Raw genomic sequence first — 17,912 nt, 5'->3', positions numbered from 1 at the left:
CGTTTACTTTTGTATACTTTCTGTTTTTTGATGTTGAGTGTTACATAATAGTGTTAGGTAAGACCTGGCTGACTTATTTCTTGATTTCATTAAATATTCCCAAATTGGAGGAAAACAGTCATGTAAAACTTGAAGCAAATAATAATGATGGAAAAAATATAATCCTGTCAGCCTCTCTTAATTTTAGAATTTTTGGTTGCTAATTTAAAACCTACTTTTGATTAAAGCATCTCATATACAGTATATATTTTCAATAACACTATTTCCTAAGACAGTGCAGGCTTGACACTATATAAGGGGAGTGCCAGTTAGAAGTTTGAAACTATCCTACCAAATTTTAGATCCTAGTCACTGGGGGAGTTGTCTCTGTTTCTAAAGACTAGAGAACATGTGAGAAACGTGCTACAGGAGGATTGGTCACTTTACTTTCTCAGTATTCTTCTGCGATTGTTCTGGAAGAAGAGGTAGCATTTGAATGGCTCCCCTAAAGGACTGTAGGAGCCGACCAGCCTTGCCAGTGGAAATAACTGGAACAGGGTGGGGCCTTACCAGTCTGGTATGCTTGCTGATAGTTCTTAGCATGTTGTATTGTAGTCATTTCAAAGTGCCATATAGTTTCAGCCTATGAAGCTAGTATTTTATTAGGAGATTATTTATTAGGAGACCCTTACCTTGACCAGTTATACTAATTGTATACATTTACTATGTTGCATATCTGAAAAACCACTTTTCATGGCAAAGGCATTGGTGATCCTTTTCCTTTAAGACTATTTTTTCATATTACATCCAGCATATTAATAGGGTTTCTTTCTCTAAGGTAAATCCTGTTTTGGAGAATTCGATTGCTGTTATCTATTTGAGCATTATTTGAAAGATGCTACTGATTATGCAACTATTCACTTTTCCTAATTCTCAACCCATAAAGGCGTATGTGATTCTTTTTGTTCTTTGAACTTTGTCCCAAGTTATCTACTTTCTTTTCCTTTTCACATTTCTAATTGTATAAAATGATCGTTTCAAGTAGAGTGTTTATTTATCTACGTACTTATTTCATTTACTTTATATGCTTTGAAATAGTCTTAGCCTTGTTTCCCAAAGACTTTCATGAGTGGCTCTCTCTGTATAGTGGGCATGAGGAAATACTAGTTGGATACCCAGTTTGGTAGCAGTAAAGAAAGCAGTATGCTTTATCCTTTATCGAGCAAAGAGTTAAATTAAAGGACTTCGGGCTTCTTTTGAGGAGTCTGTCCTTGTTTAGAATATGGAAAGGAAAAAAATAGGTCACCATTTGCCAGTGCAACTCTAAGGATGGTGGCAACTAGAATCAATATGCTCCCAAGTCGTCCCATTTTCCTTCTGTTTTAGAGTCTAAATATCATAGAGAAGATATACATGAATAAATCTATATTAAATCTGTTTCTTGTTGGTAAACCATGAGATAACATAGCATCTTTTGGTAGCTTTTTGTTTTCAAGCACTTGCAAATTCATTATCATTTCAATCTTATAGCTACCCAATGCTAACTTAATAGTTAGCACTTTCTTATATTTTAAAAACCATTTTAATATTATTAAAAGTAATGTAGTGTTCATGGCAGAAATTTTGAAAAATGCCAAGAAGACAGAAATCACTGATATTTCATATGCACGAAGAATCATGTGTTAACATTTTGATATATGTTCTTCTATTTAAAAAATATTTATTCACGTGTTTGCAGTTTTATAACTGAAATTTTTTTCTAATATATTATGAAATTTCTTCCTGACATGAAATACTTTTCTAAATATTTAATTTTTTACAAAACTGGCTATTTTCCTTTGTATGAATGTGTTAATTCTGTTGTTTGACACATTATTTCTAATCTTGCACCCCTATAAATAACATTATTATGTTGCTTTTGTGTGTATCTTGGTTTTCTCAGGATAGAAAGAATTATTGGCTCTAAGACACACTTTTTTTTTTTTTGACATCTTCATTGGAGTATAATTGCTTTACAATGGTGTGTTAGTTTCTGCTTTATAACAAAGTGAATCAGTTATACATATACATATGTTGCCGTATCTCTTCCCTCTTGCATCTCCCTCCCTCCCACCCTCCCTATCCCACCCCTCTAGGTGGTCACAAAGCACGGAGTTGATCTCCCTGTGCTATGTGGCTGCTTCCCACTAGCTATCTATTTTACGTTTGGTAGTGTATATATGTCCATGCCACTCTCTCACTTTGTCGTAGCTTACCCTTCCCCCTCCCCATTTCCTCAAGTCCATTCTCTAGTAAGACACACTTTAAGAACAAAACCAAAATGGTAATAGGCAATGTAATTTAATTCTGGTTTGGAAGTTCTAGATTATATTATAATATTATAAAAGGAACAGAAATGGGAAGAATAAAAGTGAAAGAAGAAAAGTCATATGAATAAATTACTTATAAAACAGAAGAGTGTATTTCATAAATTAAAAATAAAATCAGTAGAATAAAATAAAAGCCCAGAAGCTGCCCCAATTAAATACAAAACAATTTAGTGTATGACGAAATAGGAATCTTAAAAATAGGATAAGAACAACAGGTGAGCATTTAGGGGGGAAATTGATATAAAGCCACATCTTATGTCATCAAACTCCAGATGGATTGAGGAGTTAAATATTTATTTTCTAAAAGTTAAAAATAGATCTGATCATCAGATATTTGGAGAGGTGGTAATTTTCCTAAATTTTAAAATGATGCAAGAAAGCACACATATGTTGGCAGATTTGGGTGTTTAAAACTTTTGTACGATGAAAGAAATAACTAAGATTGAAGTGAAAATAGTTTCTGTGCCAGGTTATTATCACTTACATAAAGAACACAGGCAAATTGATACACAACAGATAGATGAACATAACATAATCAAATGAGGGAGGGCAGGGAAGAGTTGGTATTTTTATTGAGTACTTCCAGTTTGCCAAAATTAAAGTGGAAGGTAATGTTGTTCATATTTGACAAGTGAGTTATGTAAAGCCCAAATCAAAATACTAGGTTAACAATCGAGCCAGAATTCAAAGACTGTGCTCTTTCTGACATATTAAGTATGTGGGGAAAATGCTCAGCATGTCTAGTGAGCAGAGAAATACAAATGAAAACCATTTGAAAGGGAGTATCACAATTATTACTCTGTCTGTTATGAGCAGGAAAACTGAGGCACCAAGCAGCTCAAATTCAAGAGAACAGTATTTGATTTTGGTCCCCAAGTACACTTAATTCTGACCCACATTTTAAATATTTTACTGTCTAGATTTTACGTTTTGTTAACCGTATGTCCTTTGTACATTTTTATCTGCATTGTTTATTTTAGATTGACAGTGTCCTAGAGGTCAGCAACTGAACGGTTTATTATACAGCTTAGCAAATGCAAAATATATTTATAAACTGCTTTTGAAACTAACTTGCAATGCAAATGAAAATATGTTAGAAATAGTAGGATTTTCCTTACAAATTAGATGTGCGGCTATCAAAACAAAGCTACTTATCCATTAGAGTTCTTCCCATGACACGTATTTTAAAGTGGCTATAAAAAAGGTATAATGGTATATTAGGCCATGTGAGTTTATCAGCACTGTGATATTTTTATTGAGAGTGCTTAGATTTATATAGTCCTGACTTTTAATTTTTTGCGTTTGATAACATAAAAGCCCAATATATTGCTTCTGAAATTCCAAATAAATAAATAAATAAATAAATAAAATAGTAAGTTAATGGTATCTCAATCTGAGATAGCAGTTTTTTCCCTCAGTATTATTTTTCTTTTAAAACAGATCTCTCTGAGCTTTATCCATCTTTTCTCAATTTTTTTTTTTTTTTAATTTCCAAACTTGAATGTACCTACTTTCATCACTCTGTACATCTGTGTTTTTGTCAGTTCTTAATTGGTTAGACTTAAGACGCTGGAGTAATTTTTTGTTTTTGTTGGTTGTGTTAGTTATTCAAACTTTCTGGGCTTCAGTATACCTCATAAAATGAAAGGGTTAAATCACATCGTCACTAAAGTTTCTGTCTGCTCTAATTGTCTAAGATTCTGTGAATAAACAAGTATTTACTAAACACCTACTGTGTATTTATCAATATATGGCCTCTAATGAGTTTTGAATATATAAAAAAAGTTTTTTGTTCTCAAGGCTCTTATAATCTGATGTAACATGTATTGAAATCATTAGAAAAACCATTTCATGGTGTATCTTTAAATGTAAAGTGCTGTGATCAATTCTCCAAGTGCTTTAGAGTAAGTAGGAGGAAAAGTAGTACTCAGTGAGTTTATGCAGGAAGTGAAACTTAGACTGAATTTGAAGAATGTATAGGATTTGAAAGTGCATATTGAACGATATTCTCTATGGAGAAGCAATTTGATGATCACGAACGCAAGGTAGTGTACTTTGTGACACAGAAGAGTCTACCACAACTACAGGAAAAGGCTTGTTTAGGACTAGGGAGCGTGGGGAAAAGTCGGATCAGATGAGACCATGGTATGTGCATCTTGAAAGTAGAGAGTAGTTTGGAACTCAAATGACAATAAAAAAGAATTGACTAGGCAGCAAAATGTGGATGAACATGAGGAGGAGGAAGGAGATTCAAGCCAGGGAATTCCCTTTGGAGGAACACACTGTTACTGAAGAAAAAAACAAGCTCTTTGGTGACACAGCTGTTAGATATGTCACCATATAGCTTTGCCTCTTTCCCTCAGTCTTAATTTGCAGACATTCAAATTGATAGTCAAATGTGACTTCTCCATTAAAGCGATGTAATTTTATTATATCATTGAGTTTTTAGAGATTCTTGAAATACCATTTGATAAAAAGTGTGACCAAGGTTGCATTGTATGTGGCTGAAGCTGCACCTTATGTGCTGCTGCTGTTTGCCTTTGTTCATCTGAGACTGAGATAAACAGTTTGAAGCTCTGAGAAAGGGAAAAAAAAATTTTTTTTTTTGGCTAGTGGTTAAGAAATGTATCAGTGCTCCTTTGTTGAAATAAAGATCTAATTAAGTTTTTTAAATGGTTCTCAAAATAGTTTTAAATTCTGTTCTTATTTTATTCTGAGAACATGGCTATTGAATTATCTTAATACATACTTTAAGTGGTGTAATACTCACTGTCGAAAACTTGCCTTTATCTTTTTTTTTTTATGTCTTTTTCTACTTTTTCCTCACTTCAAGGCCTAGTAAATGACAAAGACTCAAAAGATTCTATGACAGAAGGAGAAAATCTTGAAGAGGATGAAGAAGAAGAAGAAGGAGGAGCTGAAACAGAGGAACAATCTGGAAATGAAAGTGAAGTGAATGAGCCAGAGGAAGAGGTGATGACTTTTATTTATAGCAAAATAGGTACATTTGTAAGAGTATTTTGATTATATGAGCCAATATTTTCTTTAATGTATAAAATAAGATCTCCTCTTTAGTTTTATTAGAGTACATGTAACTAGTAGTATATGTCTATTATAAAACTGCTGGATTAATTAAGAGGTTTTTTTTTTACAAGTAAGAAAATACTGATCATAGGATTTTAAAAAATTACCATTTTTTTCAGAGCAGTTTTAGGTTCACAGCAAAATTAAGGGGAAGATACAGAGATTTCCCATATGTCACCTGCTCGTACCTACTCACACAACCTTCCCCCATTGTCAACATCCCCCACCAAAGTGGTACATTTGTTACAACTGATGAACCTTATAGCAACACATCGTGATCACCCTAAGTCCATTATTTACATTACAGTTGACTCTTGGTGTTGTACTTTGTATGGGTTTAGGTAAAAGTATAATGACATGTATCCATCATTATGGTTAGGATTTTTATTTAATAAGCAATTTGAAGACAAAAAATTGTTTGATCTGCTATGTATCTTTTTTCTTTTTAAAAAATTTTATTTATTTAATTATGGCTGCGTTGGGTCTTTGTTGCTGTGCGCAGGTTTTCTCTAGTTGCAGCGAGCGGGGGCTACTCTTTGTTGCGGTGCGCGGGCTTCTCGTTGCGGTGGCTTCTCTTGTTGTGGAGCATGGGCTCTAGGCACACGGGCTTCAGTAGTTGTGGCTTGCGGGCTCTAGGGCGCAGGCCCAGTAGTTGTGGCGCACGGGCTTAGTTGCTCCGTGGCATGTGGGATCTTCCTGGACCAGGGCTCGAACCCGTGTCCCCTGCATTGGCAGACAGATTCTTAACCACTGCGCCACTGGGAAAGTCCCGATCTGCTATGCATCTTAATCTCACTTTTGTTTTTTTGGCCACACCGTGCAGCATGTGAGATCTAAGTTCCCCAACCAGGGATTGAACCTGTGCCCCCTGTGGTGGGAGCACAGAGTCTTAACCACTGGGTCACCAGGAAGTACCCTTAATCTCACTTTTGAGTGTGGACTTTTTAACCTATAGATTTTATGAAAAAATTATGGACTAGATGTTAATAACTTTGCTTTTTCCCAGATCTGATAGTATAGGAAATCTGAAAATCATCATGTACCATAATCATCAGCGTGCCCTTTTGTTTTTACAACTCTGTTAGGCCAAACCATATGAAATGACTGTTCTACCATTTCGGACCTACCAAAATGTATTTTCACATATGATTCAACCTAATAGTCTTAATTTGTTCCTTTTTTCTTCTAAAGCTGCTTAAGTTTCAAAAATTCCACCTAAAACAATAGAGTATCTGGGGTTTGCTTCATAACCTGGAAGTAGACTGGGCAATGAGTTAGGGATATACAAGAAGCTATAACCTGACCATTAGTTAATAATTGTTCAGTTGTGTAATGGGTAAGGGTTCCTTATGCTATTCTGTCTACATTAATATATATTTAAATTAGAAAGTTAAGAAAATGAAAAGCAGGATGAATAAGAATAACAATAAAATACTGATGAATATAAAATTTAAACCATGGAATTAGCACTTTTTCACTTTGTAAGCTTATAATTATGATATCATGTGTATGGTTTCTTTGTGACTCTTGGGTTCTAAAAGCATTTAGGAGAGTGTGATAATTTAGAAGTGTGATTTTAATTAAATATTTTAAAAGTTTAAATTTATAATCAATATTTAAATGTTTTGTGGAAATTGGATTTATTAAATTTTTAAGTTTTGATTTACTTGAGTAAATAGAATACAAATGTTTAGAGGATATGGGTTGTTTAATGTATAAAGGAATGTAAATTATTTAAGGCATTCATAAGAGAGATTCATAAACTGGATTTTTAAAAAGCTTCATTTAGTGTGAAAGAAAAATGACCCATAGGGACTTCCCTAGTGGCGCAGTGGTTAAGAATCCGCCTGCCAGTGCAGGGGACATGGGTTTGAGCCCTGGTCCGGGAAGATCCCACATGCCGAGGAGCAGCTAAGCCCATGCGCCCCAACTACTGAGCCTGTGCTCTAGAGCCCGCGAGCCGGAACTGCTGAGCCCGTGCTCTAGAGCCCGCGAGCCAGAACTGCTGAGCCCGCATGCCACAACTACTGAAGCCCATGTGCCTAGAGCCTGTGCTCTGCAACAAGAGATGCTACTGCAATGAGAAGCCTGTGCACCATAACGCTCACTGCAACTAGTGAAAGTCCACGTGCAGCAATGAAGCCCCAACACAGCCAAAAATAAATTAATTAATTAATTTTGAAAAATGACCAATAATTTAAGGTAATTAAGATTTTCTATAGTTAGAAGTAGAAATCCCTGTCTTTTTTTTTTTTTTTAGCCCTGAAGGTCTGTAACTATTAATGAACATTTCGTATGATTTGACTGCATAGCAAGTAGCTTTGCTGTTAGTTAAAAATGAATTATTGTGTAAAAGGCAGCATAAATAATAATGTATGGTTTTTATAATTGGTTAGCATTTATAGGCAGTAGAAATACACCTTTGTGTTGTTATTTTGCTACCACTTTTTCCCCCAGTTTTATTGAGATATAATTGATATAACATTGTATTAGTTTAAGGTGTACATATAACATAATGATTTGATATATATATAGAGAGAGAGAGAGAGAGAGAGAGAAATGATTACCATAATAAGCTTAGTTAACATCCATCACCTCACGTAGTTATAAATGTTTCTTTTGTGTGTGTGATGAGAACTTTTAAGATTTACTCTTAGCAAATTTCAAATATACAATACAGTATTGCCAGCACTTTCTCTTTCCAACCTGACCACTCCCCTAAAGTAGATATAAATAAATTGATAAAAATTTAGAACTGGAATATGTTTCTATAATTGATTTCTATGTAAGAGATGGACATTACTATATTCCTTTTTTTAAAAAAAGAAAAATAATTAATTAATTAATTCTTGGCCTTGTTGCATCTTCGTTGCTACATGCAGGCTTTCTCTAGTTGTGGCGAGCGAGGGCTACTCTTTGTTGCGGTGTGTGGGCTTCTCATTACAGTGGCTTCTCTTGTGGAGCATGGGCTGTAGGCATGTGGGCTTCAGTAGTTGTGGCACACGGGCTCAGTAGTTGTGACACATGGGCTTAGTTGCTCTGCGGCACGTGGGATCTTCCCGGACCAGGGCTCGAACCCGTGTCCCTGCACTGGCAGGCAGATTCTTCACCACTGCACCACCAGGGAAGTCCCTATATTGCTTTTTTAAAAAATGAGTTTGTTGTAGAAACATTCAATTATATAATTTAAATTGGCTTATTAAGTACTTTATAACAACAAAAGGAAATGAGAGAGTATTTCCATTTTGTGTTTTTAGACTAATCTTATGGCTGTCTTTGCATTTTGCTACTGCACTAATCAGATAAAGAATCTAATAAATTAAACATCCTCAGTAAATATGACATTGAAGAGTGACTCATTTTCCTATAAATTTCTCATTTGAATAGTTGTATTATATTTTCTCCTCTAAACGCATTTTCTCCTTTTCAGGAGTGAACTTTATAATTTTTAAAATTGTATCATTTTAACTATTTCTTTTCCAGTTGCAAAGTGGATATTATACATAATATATGTGTGTTTCCTAAGTGGAAAAACAAAATGTTCAATAGGATGACTCATGAACCTTGTCTGGGAGGAGAATTGAAAGGAATGGTTGGTTTACTTTAAGGAAATGGAGTTGGAATTGTTTGCTCTCCCACCCCAGACCATCCTTTCCCACCAGTACCCTCCAAACATAGGGAGGAGAACATTTTTTTTTTTTTTTTTGGTGGTATGCGGGCCTCTCACTGTTGTGGCCTCTCCCGTTGCGGAGCACAGGCTCCGGACGCGCAGGCTCAGCGGCCATGGCTCATGGGCCCAGCCGCTCCGCGGCATGTGGGATCTTCCCGGACCGGGACACAAACCCGTGTCCCCTGCATCGGCAGGCGGACTCTCAACCACTGCGCCACCAGGGAAGCCCACATTTTTAAAGAGAGAAGATGGGTCGATTATAAAGTAGTAAGAACAATGTAGGATATTCTGTAAATATTTGCCTCGACTGAGAAAGAACAGGGCTGGAGTGGAACTCTTCAGGAAAGTTGTACTCTTCCTTTCCATCTTGGTCCACAACTCTTCCAAGCTCCATATGGCCTTTTGAAGTTATTCTTAGCACGTAACAACCAGAATATTTTCTTCTCAGTATCAGCTGGGTAAATTAAAAGTAACTTTAAAGATGAAGTAAATGTTCTGCTGCTAAAATTCTAATTTTCTGCAGCATTTTAGAGAAAGTACAAGATTTATTATTGTAATAGCAATAATATTTATTGAGCATGGTCATTGTGTTCATATTACCATTTCTCTTGGCACCCTATGAATTAGGTGATAAATAAGGCACAGATACGTTTATTATTTGCCCCAGGTCCTAGCAAGCCAGCATTTGAACTTGGACAGTTTGACTTGTGCTGTGCTGACCACCTGCTTTCCTTACCAGCTCATGTGATCTGTTGACTTCCTCACCTCACAGGTTATTATGACCATGGGATTAGGACAGGGAGATTTCTTGTTCAGCATTTTAATTTCAAAAGTTAATCGGTTTTATTTTGCCTGAGCAATATAAAAAATGGTGAAAGAAAAGAGTTAATGCGTTTTAGCTTAGTTTTTGAATAGGAAGCATCTTTCAAGTGTTAAGAAATGATTAATTTTTTCCAAGGGCCAATTTAAGAGCATTTCTATTGCAAATTTAAATTTGAATTATAGAATTATGTCAAAAAGGTTAATGCATTTGAAAAAAAAGTTAATGCCTTTCTGTATTTTCCTCAACTATTTGCACTTCAGAAATTCTAGAAGTTTTCAAATGTCTCTATATAAGTAATAATGCACTGTTTGGATTTTTAAAATCAATTTCTGTGTATACTAGAAGTGTTATAACAAATTTAAATCATTTGTTTTCTCTTAGGAATTATTTCTCATTCACTTTATTTCTCTTGGCACAACGAGAAGCAGCTGGGTTTAGTGTAGTCTTTTAAAAAAAACTTTTATGGAACAGAGTGGGAGTGAATTGTGTTGGAAGGATACTCAGATGGAATGCTGCCCCTGTGTGGTTGGGGTTTTTTTGGTTTTGGTTATGGTTATAGTTTTGGTTTTTTTGTGCCTCTTTGAAAATTCACTGGAGTTCTGCCCAATCTTCCGTTTGAAAGGAATTTTGGCTGAGAGAAAAGGATGCTGGGGGGACTGACAGGAGAGGATGGAGAGATGTAGTACTTGAAAGCCACCAGCAAGGGGAGTCAGAATGTCTATCTCCTCTGCTTAATAAAGCACGTGTCCTTGGGCAAGCCACTTAACTTTTCTGAGCCTTAGTTTTTTCACATATAAAAATGAGGACCATAAAGCTTATCCATTCTTCTTCAGAATTAGGTAGAGCAAACAAAATGCTGTGAGAGCACTTTCTAAACTGAGGTGCTTTATACAGTGAGGTGCTTTATAAAATGTAGTGTCATTGCTTTCAAATGGTAACAATGTTAAATTTGAATTGTCAGTTTTCATTGCAGAGTTAGATGGGTATTAAAGAACTACTATGAGAAAATCAGTCTCAAGTTAGGGAGGAGAAAAATAACAAAAGGTTCAGGAAACTCGTTCCTTGTGGAATTCAAGGAAGAGTTTCTACAAAGGATCTTTGTATTACTAGATCAGTGGAAAATGTGAAATGGGTTTTCAGCTACTGGTATGTAGTACATGTTGCCAGCTGACTTCGCCCTACCATTCTAGGCAGACTGCATAAAAGGCTGAAACCAGAGAATAATAAACAATTATACAGAAATTTTAACATCTTTTTAAGGCATGTAAAAGTAGTAATGTTTTTCAAAATGTTTTAATCTTCTATAAATGTTAATTTCAGGAGGGTTCTGATAATGATGACGATGAAGGGGAGGAAGAAGAGGAAGAGAATACAGATTACCTCACGGATTCAAATAAGGAGAATGAAACTGATGAAGAAAATACTGTACGTATGGCTGAAAATTCACTTTTTGAAATTGTGCATTATTTTCGTAGTATTTCAATTTTAGCCACTGAAGTTTTAGTTTTTTGTGATAATTGAAATAATGTTTCTTTGGAAATTCATTTTTAAGTTGTTTTCCTATCTAAATACTTTTCTTTATTAACAAGTTCTTTGAATATATAATAATGTTATATTGCTCACTCATTCCTTGAGTTATGTTGAAAAAGTTATCAATACAAAAGGTTCTGCCATACAAAACAGTACAGTTAGAATTTCTGGTCTGAATTCTTGCTTCTATTCTGTTTTTATAAGGAGGTAATGATTAAAGGAGGTGGACTCAAACATGTACCTTGTGTAGAAGATGAGGACTTCATTCAAGCTCTGGATAAAATGATGCTAGAAAATCTTCAGGTATTAACTGTTGCTCTTATCCAAAGTATTCAGTACAAAATACTGCAGCACATTTGATTGTGTTTCCTACCTAAACATTTACTTCTGCAGCAGCTCTTTCTAAGTTAGACAGTTTGAAGCTGCCAATACTTCTGGCATCCCACATCCTGATTTGCCACATTTCTTTGAAAATAGATGGAAAAAATGTAATAATACTTGGAACAGAGTGACTTCATTGTATCACCCTCCGCCTTTTCTCTCTGAAGTCATATCTCTATTTCTAAAACACTTCACTTGCAGTTTGTTTAGGAGTCAAACTGCAGAAGATAAATATTTGGGGAAATTTAATTTAGTAAATTCTTAACTTTGATTTATAATTTGAATAACTTGTATATAAATATCTAGAGGAAATTGGTCATTTGATATTTAAACAAATGTTCATTATTTAATGTATTCATGATATTAAGATACTAGATTTTATAAAAAGCTCCATCTTCCCAGTGATTTAGGTAATTATGTTTTTCTGTAGTTAGAGGGAAAATCCCATGGACTGTTTACTTCAGCCCTATATATAGCTATTGTTTCAACCTTTGGTGACTTGAGAAGAGGGCTTTTGTTGGAATGGTAGGTGAAAGCCCCATGGAGTGTGGGCTCAGTGGGAAACGGAAAAGGAGGAAGTGAAAATACTGGATACAGGTAGAGCTGACTTGAGACGTTTTCTAGAAAGGGAAAAGAAATGGGGATGTAGCTAGAGAAGGTCAGAGTTAAAACAGGAGGGTTATTTTTAAGATAGAGGATGTTATGGAGTAGATGCCGATGGAATAATCCTTTAGAGAAGAAATACTGGATTTTACTTTCATTGATGATAGTAAGGTCAGAAGCTATGATAATGTATAAATTAGCAGTACAGGCCAATTTGCTTCTTCCTACGTATATTAAGATTTCTTCATACATCTAGAAAACTCTTACTTTATGAAACAAACCTCATATTCATGTCATTTAGGAGCACATATCATCAAATAAAACATAATCATTATAATCCCTTTGACGAGGTAGTAAACAGTTTACTCCTTAAAGAAGTTTTTCCTATCTTACATGAGTCAGTAGCGATTTACTCATTCATTCGTCTAGCAAGTATTTATTGGGCCTACTGTGTGACTAGCACTGTTCAGGCTTAGTATAAAGTAGTAAATAAAAACAGACCTGGTTCCTGCTCTCAGGGAATGTACTTTTATGGGGGAGGTAGATACTTAACCACAAATATGTAATTTCAAATTATAAGTGCTAAGGAACTAAAAGGACGCTTTGGTAGAGAGTAAAGGAAGGGCCTTCTTTAGATAAGATGATCAGAGAAAGCGTCTCTGAGAGCATGACTTTTAGACAAGACAGGTACAGAGGAGTCATCTGGGTGAAAAATTAGGGTAACGTGAAAACAGTGTGTCAGAGGTCCTGAAGCAGAAAAGAACTTGTGTTTGAAAAACTTAAAAAAGGCCAGTATTAATAGAACACGGTCTGTGGGTGGATCACAGCATGAGAACAGGTAATTGGGAGTGGCCTGGTCCTTTAAGGAGCTGGTTTAGACTGGAATAGGACTGAAAGCAGGGAGACTAACCAGGGGGGTGGTTAGAAGGCTGTGGTGGTAACCCAGGTGAGAGATGATGGCCATCTGTCTAGGGGAGTGGCAGGGCACACGGACAGAAGTCTGGATTTGAAAGCTGTTTAGGAGGTAGAATGAACTGGATTTATTTGGTGCTTGATTAGATAAGCGGTGTGTGGGGCCCAAGGAGTCAAAGACGACACTCAAGTCTTTTAGCTTTGAGGCCACTGGCTGGTCTCTGACAGGAAACGGGAGAGTGAGCCCAAGTTCCACTTGTTAAGTTTGAGGAGCCTGTGAGGTGTCGGTGGGAATGTCTGGAAATCAGAAGAGAAACACAAACGGAGCAGTTGTTAGAGCATATTTAAAGCCATGGCAATAACTGACTCACCCAGATGTAGAGTGTGGAGACAGAAGAGGAGCAGGTTCAGGTTCAGCTCCCTCCTCCTCCCTGAGGAGCCCAACATTTAGAAATAAGGTAGAAAAGCTGAGGAAGTCAGAGGAATGGGAGCTTTTGATGTGGTCCAGTGATCGTTGCTTATTGAGCACTCTTGAAGAAGTGATCTGGAAGGATGTGAGGATGTGATCAGAGAGGAGGAAACTTTGAATTCACATTTTTGCATTTGTGTTTATGTACTGGAGAAAACGTCATCCTCTGTTAGGCACTGATTTTAAATCATTATCAAATACCCCAAACAAACAGTTGTACAGATGTCTTCCTTTTGCTAAAAATCATAGGAAGATGCAGTATCGTGAAGACATTGACTCTTCATGAATCAGATCCTTAAATTTCATGCAGTCCTAATTCTGTCCCATGGGGGGCCTTTGGGGATGGGGTAGGGGTTGGGGGAGAGAAGAACAGGGACATGAATGCAGCGTGAACTTAACAAAATTATTCCTAAAAGCATCTGTAAGAACAAACAGAAAAGCTAGGAGACTTGTAGAAAATGAAGGGTGAGTTGAGATACAAGATATACATACAGTTATAGGTTGTTGCAGGAATAGATAGATTAATCAAACAGAGGAGAGTCCAGAATAGACCTCAGAACATGGCAGTTTAATCATGATGAAGTTAACATTTCACATCAGTTGAGGGAAAATGGTGTATTCAACAAATGGTCAATAAAAATAAAGCTGGATTTCTGTTTTATTTCCACACCAGAATTAATTGCAAATCTCTCAAAAAATCTTAATCATTGTGAAGACTGTTGAGCACTGCATTAAGACTTTACATTTATTCTTCATACAGTGCTGTTGATGCTGTTCATATTCCCATGTTTCACTTAAAGAAATAGGCTTGGAAAGACAAAAAAACTTGCTTAAGGTGAAAGGGTAGTGAGTGGTGTAGTCTCTTATCAACCATTTGTTGCATTACTTTCCAGCACAGAATGCCATAAAAACCTTTAAGAAATAACAAACCGGGGCGGGAGGTGGGGGGGGGAGTCTATAGCCAACACAACACAAGTCAGTATCTCTACTATACCAAAGAGATCGTACAAACTAATGAGAAAAGATGAATGACTCATTTTGTTGTTGTTGAAAAGAATATGCAAAATCGTGCTAAAGCTCACTGACAATCAAAAGATAAGCAAACTAAGAAGGGCCTTTTTATCAGATCATCAGATATTAAGATTTAAAAAGTGACCGTATCTATTGTGGTTAAGTGTGGGCAAACATCTATATGTGGTAAGGGTAAATGAGTCCATTGTTTTTTAGAGAAAATTTGGTAAACCTGTCAGATGGGCATGCCATTTGATCTAAAAATGTACCCTTAATAATAGTCTCTCAAGTGCATGAAGTTAAATATAATGTCACAAAGATGTGACATTGTAATAGAAAAAAAGTCTAAGCTGTCTATCAACAGAGGACCAATAAAATAAATAAGACACACCCCTATAATTAGCTCTGTATATATTCAACTAGATGCCCAAGATATTGAATCAAAAAGAAGAAAAACATGTATGTTTAGTATAGAATAATATGCATCATGGTTGCTCCTGTTTATATGTGTATGTAGTATATGTTTATATATGTATATATATGCAAGAAAAAAATCTGGAAGGACATGACCCATTGTTAATAGGAGTCGGGCTGAGGGAGGTAACTGGAGGGATTGGTATGGACGTACTTGGTTATATATATATATATTTTTTTTTTTTTTTAATTAATTAATTTAGTTTTCGCTGTGTTAGGTCTTTGCTGTGCACAGGCTTTCTTTAGTTGCAGTGAGCGGGGGCTACTCTTCGTTGCGGCGCGTGGGCTTCTCATTGCAGTGGCTTCTCGTTGTGGAGCACTGGCTGTAGGCGTGCGGGCTTCAGTAGTTTCGGCACGCAGGCTCAGTAGCTGTGGCTTGCGGGCTCTAGAGCGCAGGCTCTGTAGTTGTGGTGCACAGGCTTATTTGCTCTGCGGCATGTGCGATCTTCCCAGACCAGGGCTCGAACCCATTTTCCCCTGCCTGGCAGGTGGATTCTTAACCACTGCGCCACCAGGGAAGCCCGGTAATATATTTTTGTATTGAAATAGTTTATGAAAAGAGCATGTTAATTTTGTAATCAGGAAAGAAAGGTAATTTACAAATCAAGATTCATCTAACATGATTCTTTCAAATTTTAAGTATTGATAAAAAGTCTTGATAAATCTTATGAACCTGGGAGAACTTTAAGCAAATTCTAAGAAATTGGAACTTAGAAATCAAAACAATAAAACCAGGCTTCCCTGGTGGCGCAGTGGTTGAGAGTCTGCCTGCTGATGCAGGGGACACGGGTTCGTGCCCCGGTCCGGGAAGATCCCACATGCCACAGAGCGGCTGGGCCCATGAGCCGTGGCCGCTGAGCCTGCACATCCGGAGCCTGTGCTCCGCAACGGGAGAGGCCACAGCAGTGAGAGGCCTGCGTACCGCAAAAAAAACAAAACAAAACAATAAAACCTTACACCTTTATTACCATTTTGCTTGATTTGCAAGTCTCTTGCATATATGGCACCTATATCAAGAGACTATTTACATAGCAGTTAAGCAGTTTTAACACCTTCATGGCCTTTCGGCATTACCTTCTTAGCTTTGAAGAGTCATGTTCCGCTCTTTTCTCATTCGTGCTCCATTCATCAGACTTAGAAAATTATTTGCAGTTCCCTAAATGCACCTGCTGTTTCACATCCTTGCTTTTGCACCTATTCTTCCCCTGCCTAAATTCCCTCCATATCCCCCAAATTGCTCTTTTACCATCTGCTTGGAAGAAGTCATGTGAAGTCTTAATGTTCTCAAATGTCCCATTTTCGTTCGACCTTTTGTGAAATCTCAGCACCCACCCACTCTCAGCTAGGCCTGTGTGGTCACTCCATCCCCAACACACATTATATACAACCCAGATGAATCGTAATTAATTTATTTCTCTCTCTTACTTAACAAGTTTATGAGCTCTTTGAGGGTAGAGACTATCTTTTTAATATTAGTATCTCCAAGCCTAACATGTAAGTCATTGGTGAAGGGTTGTTTAAATAATTGGTTGATAAATCCAGTGTGAATGCTAAAAGTAATTGATATTAATAAGCAAGAAGTTAATCTGAACGTTAATTGATTCCATTCACTCTTAAATATTAATTGGGCACCTGCTGTGTGTGAAGCACCACCACAGAATGCCAGGGAAAGGGTTTAGTGATGAACCCCATCAGTCAGGTGGGACGTCTCATGGATAAGCAGGCAGTTATGGCCTATGATAACTACAGAGGAACATGTGTGCCATGAGTGTGAATGATGAACCCCATCAGTCAGGTGGGACGTCTCATGGATAAGCAGGCAGTTATGGCCTATGATAACTACAGAGGAACATGTGTGCCATGAGTGTGAATGAGTGTGAACATGTGTGCCATGAGTGTGAACATATGGCCTATGATAACTACAGAGGAACATGTGTGCCATGACAAGTGCACTCAAGGAACAGGGAAACAGTAGAACCTACAGCATTGTTTGAGCTTGCGAGAGGCTGGAGCCATCAATAGGAGCCAAATCATATGGTTCTTCCAAGGCGTGTGTAAGGGTTTGGAGGTGGGGGATGGCTCTGTGGTTTCAGAAAGACGACTTGGCCCTAGTGTTTGCTCTAAGAAATATAGCACTGAAGGAATTGTTTGCAATGTATTGGGTTATTTACATTTTTTCATTTCTGTCTTTAAGCAACGAAGTGGCGAATCTGTTAAAGTGCACCAACTTGATGTTGCCATTCCCTTGCATCTCAAAAGCCAGCTGAGGAAAGGGCCCCCACTCGGTGGTGGGGAGGGAGAGACAGAGTCTGCAGATACGATGCCATTTGTCATGTTAACCAGAAAAGGCAATAAACAGCAGGTAAGAATCTGTCCACCGTGTATTCACAGTTGGTTGTTAGTTATCAAGTGTAAGCAGTAACTTTGTTTTATAGGTTCTAAATTATCTTTTGCTTACAAGGGGAAAGACTGGAAACATTTAAAGTATTCAGTGATAGGGACTTCCCTGGTGGTCCAGAGGTAAAGAATCTGCCTTGCAGTGCAGGGGACGCGTGTTCGATCCCTGGTCGGGGAACTAAGATCCCACATGCTGCGGAGCAACTAAGC

The 17,912-nt window shown here is 37.0% G+C and overlaps 1 protein-coding gene across 7 annotated transcripts in view; it reads left to right on the top strand.

The window, feature by feature from the left end:
- Positions 1-17,912, top strand: part of UPF2 (UPF2 regulator of nonsense mediated mRNA decay) — a 211,066-nt gene that overhangs the window by 68,144 nt on the left and 125,010 nt on the right. For all 7 annotated transcript variants that reach the window (XR_012330375.1, XM_073801544.1, XM_073801546.1 and 4 more), the window contains 4 exons: positions 5,182-5,321; positions 11,246-11,350; positions 11,660-11,758; positions 17,500-17,667. Coding sequence is in view for 6 of the 7 variants with exons in the window: in XM_073801544.1 (XP_073657645.1) it covers positions 5,182-5,321; positions 11,246-11,350; positions 11,660-11,758; positions 17,500-17,667 (512 nt within the window). In the remaining variant the exon portion in view is untranslated. The remainder of the gene's footprint in view (positions 1-5,181; positions 5,322-11,245; positions 11,351-11,659; positions 11,759-17,499; positions 17,668-17,912) is intronic.

The sequence above is a fragment of the Tursiops truncatus genome, chromosome 2, assembly GCF_011762595.2.
Source record: "Tursiops truncatus isolate mTurTru1 chromosome 2, mTurTru1.mat.Y, whole genome shotgun sequence".
In the NCBI taxonomy this organism is placed as follows: domain Eukaryota; kingdom Metazoa; phylum Chordata; class Mammalia; order Artiodactyla; family Delphinidae; genus Tursiops; species Tursiops truncatus.
Note: the sequence above shows the minus strand (reverse complement) of the source record. Positions and strands in the feature narration are given on the sequence as shown.